The 14,770-nt window shown below is 38.8% G+C and overlaps 2 protein-coding genes across 3 annotated transcripts in view; both read left to right on the top strand.

The window, feature by feature from the left end:
* Positions 1-1,412, top strand: part of LOC121366094 — an 8,211-nt gene extending 6,799 nt beyond the window's left edge. Inside the window, exon 2 of the mRNA XM_041495005.1 lies at positions 1,362-1,412. Coding sequence (XP_041350939.1) covers positions 1,362-1,412 — 51 coding nt within the window. The remainder of the gene's footprint in view (positions 1-1,361) is intronic.
* A 9,463-nt stretch (positions 1,413-10,875) lies between these two features.
* LOC121388791 lies at positions 10,876-14,189 on the top strand. 2 transcript variants are annotated; one of them, XM_041520328.1, is made up of 2 exons: positions 10,876-11,043; positions 11,779-14,189. In XM_041520328.1, the coding sequence occupies exons 1-2, from the start codon at positions 10,888-10,890 to the stop codon at positions 13,648-13,650; spliced, it is 2,028 nt and encodes a 675-aa protein (XP_041376262.1). In that variant the 5' UTR covers positions 10,876-10,887; the 3' UTR covers positions 13,651-14,189. The 2 variants fall into 2 exon arrangements, with proteins under 2 accessions (XP_041376262.1, XP_041376339.1); XM_041520405.1 differs by lacking the exon at positions 10,876-11,043 and adding an exon at positions 11,255-11,324.
* Positions 14,190-14,770: the final 581 nt, after the last annotated feature.

Raw genomic sequence — 14,770 nt, 5'->3', positions numbered from 1 at the left:
GTGGCATCGGGTTTCGTCTCTATCTCCTATGTTAGACGTAAAATAGCCGTTGATTAAAACATGCTGAAATGTCCTATGACAAATATTCCTTTCCTTGCTGTGTTAATATGATAACCCTGTGTAGATGACACGGACGTGCTCAGTATTCAGGTTTAGTCGAGGGCACCCACGAACGACTCGTTCGTACGCGATCATATTTATTTAACGCTGGTCTTTATCAACTCTGGTGGGTTACCTCACACCAAATCATGGACTTCCGGGTTACAAGGGACGGGACTTAGCTCAGTTGGTTGATTGCTCACTTGAGATGCTTGCGTCGCAGGATCGAACCACCTCGGTTGATCTATTCAGCTGATTGTTGTTGTTGTTTGCTGTGGGGGGGTTTGTGGGTTTTTTTGTGGGTTTTTTTTTTTTTTTTTTTTTGGGGGGGGGGGTCTCTCTTTGCAACCAGTGCACCACAACTGGACACAGGCCGTGGCATGTGCTTCCCTGTCTGTGGGAAAGTGCATATAAAAGATCCCTTGCTGCATTAGGAAAAATGTAGCGGGTTTCCTCTGATGACTACGAGTCAGAATTACCAAATGTTTGACATCCAATAGCCGATGATTAATTAATCAACGTGCTCCAGTGGTGTCGTTAAACAAAACAAACTTCCTGGTTACCTTGTGGGACTTATAGGTAGAAAACTCAAATATTTTGTGGTCAATCTATATTGATTTGTTTTTATTTTATTTTTTTTAAATATATATATATTTTTTTTTTTTTTTTTTTTTTTATATTTTTTTTTTTTATTATTTTTTTTTTATTTTTTTTTTTTTGGTTCATGCCTCTTTCATAAGTGGGCGCCGATTTCCACCAGTTTTGTGTTACAAAATACAGTGACAATAAATCACTTTGAGATATCGCGATGGGTTGATTGTTTTGTTTTGTTTTGTTTTTTGTTTGTTTGTTGCTCTTTTTGTGGGGATGGGGGGATTGGGGGGGGGGGGGGGGGGGCGATGTCTGTTACTACATATGTGTATGGGAATGCAGCCAAAACTAGTTTGAGATTAGTTAAACTGTGTGTGTGTGTGTGTGTGTGTGTGTGTGTGTGTGTGTGTGTGTTTGTATGTGTGTGTTTGTATGTGTGTGTGTGTTTATGTGTATGTGTGTCTGTGTGTGTGTATGTGTTTGTGTGTGTGTGTGTGTGTGTTTGTGTTTGGGCGCGCACGTGCATGTGTATGTGTCCGGGCGCGTGCGTGTGCGTGTGTGCGTGCGCATATAAATGTGTACATAGTATGAAAACAGATGACGATAAACGTTGATACCGACAAGACATGGGTTTATATTAAAACTGTAGTTGTGTTTGTATTTTGCAATAGGAAATGAATATGGTGAGGCTAGATTTGAGGTTTGATATCCTTGTTCAATGATAAGCCATCACAGAAGATTAAAGTTATTATGCAACCACTATTTAATAAGGACTTTTTATGGTTTTATTCTGTATCCTTCATAGATCACATCACTATTAATGTCATCAGAGGAACAGATTTTAAGCCAACGGTGCAGATAACGTATAGGTAGACAGATAACAGAGACTTGAAACATAAAACATCATGGCAGAAAACATCGTCGTACCTATTCTTGAAATACGAGAAGAATTTGCCATATGTGAAATTTGTCTGGATAATTTTGATGACGGGGTTAGAACTCCGAGAACTCTACCCTGCCTCCATTCCTTTTGTTGTGAATGTCTAGAAAAAATGTGGGGACCGGCTGCACAAGGGGTGAACTGTCCCAAGTGCCGAAACATTTGGCCCGTCCAAGGTTCCATCAAATCCTCATTTCAGCAAAATAACATGTTGATGCACATGGTGGAATATATTGGTTTTAAGAAACAGCTCGGCGATGTGTTGTGTTATCAGTCCTGATAACAACAAGGCCACTGTTCGGTGTCTAGAGTATGAGAAATACCTTTGTGAGACCTGCGATAGATGGCATGCAAGGTTTATAGAACAACACAAGTCCGTTCCTTTAACGGAATTAGTTAACACACCACGAAACTTTCTAAAAACAAGCAGCATGTGTCCAGTTCATCGTGACAAGAATATTGATGTATACTGCAAGAGTGAAGCGTGTGATAAAGCAATGTGCACTACTTGTGCCCTCGTGTCTCACAAAGAACACGATATTTGTGATCTTAGAGAATTCTGTGATGCCAACAAGAAGAAAATCAGTTCCTCGTTAGCCGCTCTGAAGAAAGCATCAGAATTACGTACAGAATACAAAAGCAAGCTTGTAGAGCAGAATGCTAATCTAGATAAAATACAAAAGCAGGTTATGAATGATATAGACGAACATTCAAGTAAGCTTGTAGAAAACGTTGAACAAAGTTCAAAGAAACTGAAAAGATTAGTTATGGAAAATGTAGCTAAACAAAAGGCCAAGAGAGACGAACAACTTGCGCTGGTTGATAAGTCAGAAGAGCTGAAAGCAGAACACGTCTTGTATTGTCAGCAGGCGCTGTCATTTGCCCGAGACGTGGAATTTGTTGAGATGACCAAATCGTTGGAGAAGAAAGGTAAATCTCTCATGGAAGACTTACAACTACCAGACCTGCAAGTAGAGAATGTGGTGCTCGATAAAGAGAAATACGACAAATCAGAGTATAGCATTGGGCAGATATCGATATATGTCAATAAAAACCATGCGCCGTCAACTCAGACTGGAAAACGTTACACTGGAGCAGCTTCCCAGTTTAGTAAAGGTTCTGGAGGATTTGCATTTACAAAACCTATCACTTATAAACCAGTTGTTCCACTTCCGGATAAGATCGAGGTGAAAACGGGCGAAGAGGACGAATCGGTTTTGTTTGAACACCGGGCCAAGCTGTACAGGTTCGACAGCGGGGAGTGGAAGGAACGTGGACTGGGCAATGTGAAGTTACTGGAGAACAGACTCATGAAGAAGGTCCGTATCCTGATGAGGCGGGAGCAGGTCCTGACGCTGTTCTTGAACCACATGATAACCTCCGACCTCCAGCTCAATCAGATGCCGAGGTCCGATGGCAAAGCTTGTATCTGGTACGCACAGGATTTCTCTTACGGTGAGCCGAAAATTGAACAGTTTACCATTAACTTCAAAACGGCTGAAATTGCCGACAGTTTTAAGGCTGCGTTTGATGACGCAAAATCAAAGAGACACCCAATAGCCGATGTATTTTTCGTGCTGGGGTGTCGTTAAACATTCATTCATTCAAAATCAAAGATGTCCGAAGGTCCAGAGTAGACTATATCTAGACAACTCTTTGCATCTGAAGGTATGCAATTTGATAGTTATAGTACGTTTGCAGTAAAATGGAATTCATTAAACGGTACGTTACATCTATATATTCTGAATCATTGTAAAGCTTCTATGAACATACAGCCTTTAAGCATATCTCAACTCTTATAGTATTTGTTTGTTGGTTTCTTTGTACATATTGGTTTAGTGAAAATAACTGTGTACATTAAGTGTTTAATGTGTTGATGAAGGTAATATGCTGTAACAATCAGGGTAGGAAATTACATCTCTCAATTGTTACTAGTACTCGATATGCAACATGTAGGGAGAAAAATAATTTAAAATGTGTTGGTTTAGGCGAGGATGTGAATCTGAATGACAAAACCATATACCCTGATGAAAATCGTATCGCTGTACAAGACAGAGTCGAAAGGATGTTAGGCAAAGCGGAGATTGTTTCCATGATCCACTATCGGGTTCTCGTCCTTAGGAGGACTGCTACTCCCCTTGGAGATCAGTAACAGGATGTTACACCCTTCCTGCATCACCTATAGGACGACTGTCACTCCCCTTGGAGATACGTAACAGGATGTTACACCCTTCCTGCATCACCTGTAGGAGGACTGCTACTCCCCTTGGAGATCCGTAACAGGATGTTACACCCTTCCTGCATCACCTGTAGGAGGACTGTCACTCACCTTGGAGATCCGTAACAGGGTGTTACACCCTTCCTGCATCACCTGTAGAAGGACTGTCACTCACCTTGGAGATCCGTAACAGGGTGTTACACCCTTCCAGCATCACCTGTAGGAGGACAGCCACTCCCCTTGGAGATCCGTAACAGGATGTTACACCCTTCCTGCATCACCTGTAGGAGGACTGTCACTCACCTTGGAGATCCGTAACAGGGTGTTACACCCTTCCTGCATCACCTGTAGGAGGACTGTCACTCACCTTGGAGATCCGTAACAGGGTGTTACACCCTTCCTGCATCACCTGTAGGAGGACTGCCACTCCCTTGGAGATCCGTAACAGGGTGTTACACCCTTCCAGCATCACCTGTAGGAGGACAGCCACTCCCCTTGGAGATCCGTAACAGGATGTTACACCCTTCCTGCATCACCTGTAGGATTGATCATCACTTTATTGGTTTATTGGTAACCAGTCAATTCGTACCATAGTCATTTCGTACCATAGTCGTTTCGTACCCAATTTTACCATTTCGTACCCAAGTCATTTCGTACCATGGTTATTTCGTACCATATCTGTTTGGTCATTTCGTACCAAAGTCATTTCCTACAGGTTAGGCCTATTCAATTGTGAAGCTTAGTTGAATGATAGATAGTAAAATGTCGAATTACTGGTTTAAAAAATAAACATTAGGCTAATGCAACTATATTGAATCCCCACCCCTTAATAAAATAAAAAAGAACAAAAAAAGATGATATATTACTTTCATCTCCTCACGTTTCCGTTCATCATTATATTAATTACCAACGAGCACCTTGTGTTAGAATAACATATCAAGATCTTCTAAGACAAGCCGATATCAGAAAAACCTTAATTACCCACGAAGACCATGTGTTACAAAATATGTTTACACGTCAACGTTTATTCGTCAACAGTAAAAATAAGAAGTGGCATAACATGACAAAAATAAGACATCGAGTACGAGATGACTCTGGTACGAAATGACCAAACATTATGGTACGAGATGGTAAAAAGTACGTACGAAATGGCTATGGTACGAAATGACTGTGGTACGAAATGACCATAAACTATGGTACGAAATGACTTTGGTACGAAATGACTAGTAACTTGTTTATTTACCATAGTTTGACACCCAATAGCCGGTGTATTTTTCGTGTTGGGGTGTTGTTAAACATTCATTCATTCATTCATGCATTCATTCACCTGTAGGATGACTGCCACTCCCACGACAGAGATGTAAACGAACAGTTTCTGTTTTGTGATAAAATAAACTAAGGGGGTTATATACAGGGTATTTGTATTTCGTGCATTTCTTTTGTTGCTCACTATATATATATATGTACATGTATATATTTTCATTACTCAACTTAGTGATTTCCCTAGAACTTATTGAATAGAACAGCTTCTAATGAGAGGGTAAGCAAAGAAGGTGCATACTTATGGCTTTGTGTGATCATCTAGGTATAATAACGTCGGTGGACCTATTGGTATTTTCCCCGCTGCAACCAGTGCCCCAATACTAGTATATCAAAGTGTTGTTCTGTCTGTAGAAATGTGTATATAAAACAACTACTGTTGCTAATGGAAAAATTATGAAAACATCATTATCACGGATAGAAAATAAAGGAAGAAAAAAAAGAGAAGTTTGAAAACGTTTAAGAGATACTGCCTGGAGAATGTATGACTGAACGAATGGATGTTTAAAGTTTGTTTTGTTTAACGGCACCACTGAAGCACATTGATTAAATAATAATTGGCTATTGGATGTCACCAGATGAAGCCCACATTTTTACATTAGCAGCAAGGAATAATTTATATGCACTTTCTCACAGACAGAAAATCACATACCGCAGCCTTTGTCCATTTGTGGTGCATTGGTTGGAACGAGAAACAAATCAATCGGATGAATGGATCCAACGAGGTGGTTCGATCGTGCGTCGCTGGCACCTCAAACGAGCACTGAACCGACTGAGCTAAATCCCGCCACTGAATGAATGTTTAGCGACACCCCAGCACAAAACTACACGTCGGCTATTGGGTGTCAAACAAAGACAAGCCTGGAGAATTGGCGAATATACAAAATCTGGCAAGATAGCGTCGTCAGAGATAGCTGAAGTACACAAAGATAGCAAACTTGTCGGCAACATGCGCCTAGCATAATGGCACGAACTGCTCGCCTCAACTAACCGAACCCCATTCCGTCGATCGTCCACTAAAGATTTTACAATAAAAAACCCACATTTTATAGTTGTAAATTATTCGGTTGAATTGTTTTGTGGGCATATATTTCAAAGTGTAATACGGGAAATCACCATTATGCAACAGTGAGATCGTCTGTTGAGACCCAGCCTTGAAGTGCACAACACAGAATGAATTGTAACCAGGTGTTAACTTATTAATTATCAAAGATTTCAATTAAATATTAATTATAATATATTAAGTATTTTTCTAACTAATTTGTAGGATTCGATCTTTAAATATAAAATAGATAAAGAAACATGTGTTGTTTATTTCATCTTTTGTGTTAGTAGTGGTCATTGTTTATTGTGTTGGGTTTGTTAGTAGTTGTTGATTCACGTGCGACGATGACAGTTCACGAAAGACTGATGACTCGACACCGAGACATGCACTGCATGCTTTTGGACTACGCCATTTATAACTAGATTTTCCTAATTGTCATATGACGATCATCTTTCATCAGAAGCTGATATTCATAATTTCTTAAGATATTATTTGTACTTAATATTTTGCAATATTCGGACATTGTCAGTAATAACCGGCCTCGGTGGAGTCGTGGTTAGGCCATCGGTCTACAGGCTGGTAGGTACTGGGTTCGGATCCCAGTCGAGGCATGGGACTTTTAATCCAGATACCGACTCCAAACCCCGAGTGAGTGCTCCGCAAGGCTCAGTGGGTAGGTGTAAACCACTTGCACCGACCATGGATCCATAACTGGTTCAACAAAGGCCATGGTTTGTGCTATCCTGTCTGTGGGAAACGCAAATAAAAGATCTCTTGCTGCTAATCGGAAAGAGTAGCCCATGTAGTGGCGACAGCGGGTTTCCTCGCAAAATCTGTGTGGTCCTTAACCATATGTCTGACGCCATATAACCGTAAATAACATGTGTTGAGTGCGTCGTTAAATAAAACTTTTCTTTCTTTGTCAGCGATATTTTATCTTAATTGCGAGAGTTTATATTATATGTGTAGCGGAAGTGTGAACGTTTGTATGCGTGATAATAGTAAGAAATATTTATATTGCATTGTATAAGTTTTTCCAATACGACGAATAAAACTTTGGAACCACAAGAAGTTTTGTAATTACTTCAGCTCTTTACACTGTTTTTATTTAAATCTTGAATTTTTATATTGATGTTGATCATCACTTTATTTGTTTGCATTACCATGGTTTGACACCCAATAACCGATGTATTTTTCGTGCTGGGGTGTCGTTAAACATTCATTCATTCAGCCCCGGGTTACAGAATGAAGAAATGTTTAAAGTTTTTGTTTAAGGACAACACTAGAGCACATTGATATATTAATCATCGGCTATTGGATGTCAAACATTTGGTAATTCTGACTCGTAGTCAACAGAGGAAAGCCGCTACATTTTCTTAATATGCACTTTCCCACAGACAGGAAAGCACATACCACGGCCTTTGACTAGTTGGTGGTGCACTGGTTGGAACGAGAAAAAAACAATCAGTTTAACGGATGAATGAATGTTTAACGACACTCCAGCACAAAACAAACATCGGCTATTGGGTGTAAAACAAAGGAATACTATTATAATCAACATCAATGTAAAATTCTGAAATTATTAATAAAAATAGTGTATACAACGATGAAAGAATGACATTTATGAATGACACAATGGAGCATATTAACATTAAATACCAAAACAAAATATATTTTATATGCACCATCCCACGGACAAGATAGTACACTTGTGTTAAAATGTTCTAAGGGGTAGTGAATATGTGCTGTATCCGCCATCTCCAGGAAACCCGTGACATGAATCACGGTGAGGAGGAGAACACAGATGGGTATAACTCATATGAGCCACCAGGCGCGGATCCAGAGGAGAGGGTGCTGGGTATTCACACTCGCTCCAAAACATGTTTAGCAGACGATTACAATAAACACTGGCGTACACTTTTTTTTTAAATGAAAAATGTCGATCAACATTTTTCATTTGGGGGATGTACACTTTTAGGAGGTGGGAGGGTGGTGGTCAAAAGTGTACTCTTTGTACACTTGTGAAAATGTTGAAAATTATGGACGGCCCCTTAGGTGTAATCTATTTTCTATACTGACTATAGTTTATTTCAAACATTCTGGGTTGTTTATGTGGTACATAGTTTCTAAAAAGGCTAGGTTTTTATGTGCCATACATGTTGTTTACATAGAGTAATATAGATCGTTATAGCTTGAATATAGTTTTCAGATTGTTATTTCAGACATTTTCATGAATCATATGTAGGCTAACAGGTAGCCTATAAGGTCATTTCGCCCTTATTGTTTCGTCCTGGGTAGGTTCGTTCTCCAAACGGGTCGTTTCGCCCCAACAGTTGGGTGGTTTCGCCCTTCCCCTCCCACAAGTCTCGGATAAAATTATACTTTTATCAACTCATGCTGATAAATTATGATATCACAAAATATTCGGGGTGTATCCTCTATATAACCCACCCCCAAAAAAGAAAGAAAACAAACAAACAAACGTGGTACGGCCACCCTGGTAAATTATTGACCCATTTTATAGCGAGTATTTTGTCCACAAAGAAAGAGAGAGAAAGTAATTTAACTTAATTTGATAGATAGTTTACAATTAACCTTCACTATTAACTCAGGCCCGTACGCAGGGGGGTGCGAGGGGTGCGTACGCACCCCCCCCCCCCCCCCATAGTCTGCCGAGGTCCATCCGTGGATGTGTAAAAAAAAAAAAAAATAGTCCGATGGTTGTGATAAATTTACTTCCCGGAATGCAGGAAAATGCATCTCCTGCATTCTTGATTTTAAAAAATTTAGGGAGGCATGGGCCGTCGATTACGCACCCCCCGATATAATTTTCTGCGTACGAGCCTATAACTATCGAATCCATGACGTTTCGCCCCACCCCCAGCCAGTTCGCCCCCCAGTCAATTCGCCCCCAGGTCTGTTCGCCCCCAGTCAGTTCGCCCCCAAATAGGATGTCAGTTCGCCCCCAAGTGCATAACCAGTTCGCCCCCACAAAGGTACCAGTTCGCCCCCAGTCAGTTCGGGTCATGGAAATCCTGGAAAGTCATGGAATATGTATGTATCTCTTACGCCTGAGTGTAATAAAGTTCTGTTCTGATATACGTGTCTGTTCTGTGTTACACTAAACACTGTTAGAACAAAATACCAATCAGAAAGCACATGACTTGTTCAAGTCGGTGAGACATTTCCGGAAGAACAATATCAAGAGTTTACTGTTAAAACCATTTAATCAGTACTAGCGAAAGTTTTCAAAGTGACGGTAATAAAACGTATTTTGTTACAATGCCAGGAAAGTGTAAAGATGGTTGGATTCAACATGAAAATTATGTAAAAGAAATTACTCCCATGTAGGCCTACTTCGTTTCGGCCTGAGCCATGTTTTCTATCAGCAGACGACATGTGTTGTTTTAGCGGCAATTCATGTTTCTGTCTAAATCCGTTCGTGTATCATTGTTTTGACATGATAGATTCAAAACAATAAAAGGGTTACTACAAAACACGCCTTCAGAAAATAATAATTAAATTTTCTTTGCGTCTATACACTTTACAGCAATCTGATTGGTCCAGAAGTGCTTACCTTTTTTCGTTCATATCTCAAATGTTAACCTACCAGTAGACATTTCATGCCAGTTATTTAATTCTCTTGTTGAGCCTGTCCTTTTATATGCCAGTGAGGTTTGGGGTGCCCAGTTCATATCATTAAAATATTTGGAAACTTTCCTGCCAGAGAGAGTGCTTTTAAAATTCTGTAAATCAACACTACAGGTTAATAGTCGTACCCATAAATGGACCTCTAGAGCTGAGCTAGGTTTGTACCCACTCCTGTTGTCTGTGGTAAAAAGAATGTTACATTTTTACTCCCATATGCAAACTACGGACAACATTATTTTACAACATGCTTTCTCTGAATGCACAAGCCTTGAAAAGAAAAATATTGGTTGGCTTCACAAATTATATTATTACATTGGTGAGTTGAATCAAAAACGAAGCACTGTCAATTATCCCATTCATCTTATAAATATAATTAAAACTAAGTATCACAATATTTTAAAAGAAAACCTTATAGCTCCAGCCAAAAGAGATGGATCCAGTAATAAGATGCGAACGTACAAATTATATAAACACAATATTCAACTACAGCCATATTTATTACACGGTATACATCCAGAATACCGTAAAGCTTTTACTAAATTACGTCTCAGTGACCACACATTAAAAATAGAGACTGGGCGCCATACAAAACCCTTCACTCCAGTGGAAGAACGTTTATGTGACCACTGCAATGTAATTGAAGATGAATATCATCATATCATAATATATAAGAAATATAATAGTCAACGTGTCAAATTATATGCATATCTAACTTTCCATAATTACCTATTTAAAAGTATGAGTATGCAAGAAAAATTTATATATATTATGCAAAACCAAAATCCAGCCTGTGCTGGTGCGGTATGCAAATTTGTTCACGATTATACATGTATTGCCCATAATTAGTCCTTATTTAGTCATTTTGTTTGTTTCTTGTTTATGCATATGTTTTGCATCCAGTTCCGTATGTGTAATGTTTATATGCAAGAAATTTTTTATCTTTTATCTTTTTATCTTTTATCTCGATGAACCCCCCAAAAATAAGCCACGCCTACTGTTAAGGCCAAACATTACATTTACGTAATGTACATATTTGTTTGTTTACTTTGCATGCACGTCTTTGTTTACGTGTATGACGTCATGGTAATTCTGTTACGTCATTCTTTAGGCAACGTTAATTTCTGTCTTTCCAAAAGACGTTTGTTAATTCCAAAAGAATGTGGTACGCCGACAAATACGGTATGTATTACTATTTATAAATTAGTTTAAAATGTTTAAATAAAATATTGCTTAGTCTTATATTCAGGCGAAATGGTATATGTATTAAATGGTATATGTATATAAATGTACATGTATGGTATGGTACTCAATATTCGTGCCTCATGTCTTTTCGTGCCCAAACAGGAAATGATGAAATCTCGCGTGCTCACGCGCTGCGCGTGATTTGCAGCTGTCAAAAATAAAGGGTAAATACTAATCTATTTTAAGCAGCAGTTACAAAAAGAATGCGACACAAAAAGGTAAATGATAGCATAATGAATTATGTACTTGATATTTTATCACTTTTCACTAATACCAAAATATCCGCTTCCAAAAATAGCCACTAATTTTTAATAAAATCCCTAAATTATCGTGACCGACGTACTTGTGGATTGCCAACCTTCTCTACCAGGATATGACGTCGGCAAAACATTTATTTAAGGCCAAATATAATTTTTTATTTGTGTTTCGACGAAGTGGAAAAATTAGCTTAATTTTTTAACAAATAATTTTTCTCTCTCTTAGTTTGGACCTTAAAACTATTTTTTAAGCTATATATAATCATGTTTCATGACAGAAATGGTTGTGTTTGTGAACCTAGTATTTACTTGATGACTTTCATATTTTTTTCCAGCAATTCAGTCACTAATATATTTGTAAAACGCTTTTTTATCCATCTATGAGTAAAACTTTTTTTTTTTTTTTTTTTTTTAGTTAAATCAAAGAGAAGGTAGAAAATACCGATCGTACAGTACCAATACCCTCACAGAAGCTTACTTTGCAGTAAAAGATGGCAAAATTACAGTTAAAGGGGCATCTAGACAATTTGGTATTCCTGAGCAAACACTCAGAGATCGTGCGCTTGGAAAAATTGACATTGACTGTGTTAGTTCAGGTTGTTTGCCAGTACTTACCTTGGATGAAGAGGCCAAGATTGTGGAACATTTGAAGAGGATGGCATCGTATGGGTACGGTTACACCAGGCAGGAGGTGATTGATATAGCCACAGACTATGCTGTCAAACTGGGAAAAAGAATTTCTGAGAAACCTTTTACATTAGGCTGGCTCTATCTCTTCATCCGTAGATGGCCTGAACTGCGACTTATCAAACCACGTGCCCTTGAACAGTTTAGAGCAAAGTGTACCTCGTCTACAGTTGTCTGTTCATACTTTGATGAGCTTGAAAATATCATCACTAAGTACAGTCTTTACGATAAGCCACACCTGATCTTCAATGTCGACGAAAAAGGTATCACCCAGAACCACAGTCCCCCACGTGTTGTTGCTGGAAGGGACCAACATCCCCAGGCTGTTACCTCAGGAAAGTCACTGACAACAACCATTATTGGATGTGGAAGTGCTAGTGGTATAGCAATACCACCATTCTTCGTTTTTGCCGGAAAGAGGAAGATGCCAGAACTGATGCATGGAGCGTCTCCAGGTGCAGATTGCGAAATGTCAGATACAGGATGGTCAAATTCTGACATCTTCCGACATTACCTGCAAGATCATTTTATAAAGTTTATACCCCAAAGACAGCCAGATCAGCACTTACTTCTTCTACTCGATGGTCACAAATCACACGTGTCTTTAGATTTGGTGGAGTGGGCAAAAGAAAAGAAAATAATCCTGTTTATTTTGCCTGCACATACATCCCATATTTTACAACCCTTGGATGTTGCATGCTACGGTCCTTTACAAAAATTCTACAGTTATGTGTGTCACAAAATAATGAGGCAAACATCGACAGCTATAACTCGATACAATATCTGCGAGTTGTCCTGTAAGGTTTACTCCCGAGCCTTGTCAGCCGAGAACCTTCATGCTGCATTCCGTAAGACTGGAATCTTTCCTTTATGCAGAAACGTGATCAGCAATGAAAGTGTAATGCCAGCTGAAATTTATCACAATGGTCAAGACAATGCCGAAGCCAACGATATTCAAACAGAGATACCAGATGGCCTGGACAATCAAACTGTTCCTACTGAAAATGTTTGCACCACAACAAACAAGGAAACAGAAGTTTGTCTTTCTGAGTCACCAAGTGCATTTTTATGCCAAAAAATTGCTAATCTAAGAAACACAAAGCAGCTAGATAACAACAAAAAGCCACGGAGATCTCTCAGTAAAGTCGTATCAGGTCGACCTATAACGGAAAGCCATATTACTCAGAAAGTTGACGACTACATGCATGCCAGTGGAACAACCAAACCTACTATCAAAAACAGTAGGAACTCCAAGAACAAGTCAGGGAAAACTGCAAAGAAACAAACAAGTTTTGAAAACTGCAAAAATACAAGCTCTCCTCAACCTGGACCGTCAACTTACAACAATCCTGACTCGTATTCACCTTCATCAGACAACAGCGATATCGATATCGAAGAGAGTGAAAAATGCTGTGTTTGTCACATGTTTACACCCACGCAAGTACGACAGAGCATTTCAGTGGTGTTTACAAAATGGGTCCAATGTGACGGGTGCCCTCATTGGGTGCATTTGGGCTATTGCACCAAAGAAAGGGTGATACGCCTTGGTGATAATTTCTTTTGTCATCACTGTGTTACAAATCAAAGCAATGAGCAATAAGTATGCACTTATTCTGTCGTTTGTGTGCACTTTAAATTGTTGGAATTTTAAATTGTTATGGTGTTGCAGTTATTTCCCTTTGGATATTGATATAATAGAACTTCTACAGTGTTAAATGTGAAAAGAATCAAACAGCAATCCAATTTTAAAAGTACTGAAAATCCCTTAATTTTTTGGCGTGGCCTAAAATGGTTATTTCCGGTTTTGGAACAGGGCACGAAAATAGCTGTCGTTCGATTTGTCGGGGTGGATTTCACTTGGTCCTTTCAAAAATATCTCAACATTACGTGCAGCTTTGTGTTTTCTTTGTGGATTGTGCAAACAAAGGATAAAAGGACACTGTTCGAGGTTAGTAAATCTTTTTTTATTTATTATTTCATTTCCAGAAGTTATCGTCGCGTGCTTGCTTAGGGGCACGAATATTAATGTCGTTTCAGATCCGGGACGAGCGCCCCAATTTTCTACTCCTGTCACGGGGATTCTATAATTCCCGTAACTGAATAAAACACGATTATCAAAATATCTCTCCTAACTGTATATCTATTAGATCTCTCTGTAACAGGCTGTTAACCCTAGTATGGCTCGTCTCTAGGTATGATCAGAGATACGATCTTATATAAAGTATATATTATTATAGCACGTTAGTTCTCTAGAAACACAACAAAACACAATACACTTTGGAATCTGTATTAATCTACGCTGACAAATGTACAGCCGTAGTAGTAAATTAATAACAGCAATAATAATAACCCAGAACTGATCACTTAATTAGTTCATCTCTAGGTGTCTAGTTACACAATATGCGAATCACTTCACCGTTACACCACACCCACACGTGTGATAATTGAGAAACGCTTACAGGAGAAGTTAATTAATAAGGGAATTACAACACCATTCCTAACTGGTTAATTTTTAATTAACCCTTACTACTCGTTCAGTAACGTGTGATAATTTAGAAACTCTTCTTGGGGAACTTAATTAATAAAGGAATTACAGCTCTATTCCTAACGGGTTAATTTTTAATTAACCCTAACTACTCATTCAGTAACCTTGTGACACAGAATTAATACTTATCACAATAAAGACAATAACCTACAGTTTACCTAGGGTCTACTAGGAT

The sequence above is a fragment of the Gigantopelta aegis genome, chromosome 1 (assembly GCF_016097555.1).
Source record: "Gigantopelta aegis isolate Gae_Host chromosome 1, Gae_host_genome, whole genome shotgun sequence".
In the NCBI taxonomy this organism is placed as follows: domain Eukaryota; kingdom Metazoa; phylum Mollusca; class Gastropoda; order Neomphalida; family Peltospiridae; genus Gigantopelta; species Gigantopelta aegis.
The sequence above is the reverse complement of the archived record's forward strand: the minus strand, read 5'-3'. Positions and strand labels throughout refer to the sequence as shown.

Bases quoted from the DNA above. Each gene is read 5' to 3' on its own strand.
- LOC121388791 (XM_041520328.1), top strand. From the start codon at position 10,888: ATGTACATATTTGTTTGTTTACTTTGCATGCACGTCTTTGTTTACGTG. The intron at 11,044-11,778 runs GTATGTATTACT...TTTTTTTTTTAG, and splicing joins GTGGTACGCCGACAAATACG to TTAAATCAAAGAGAAGGTAG.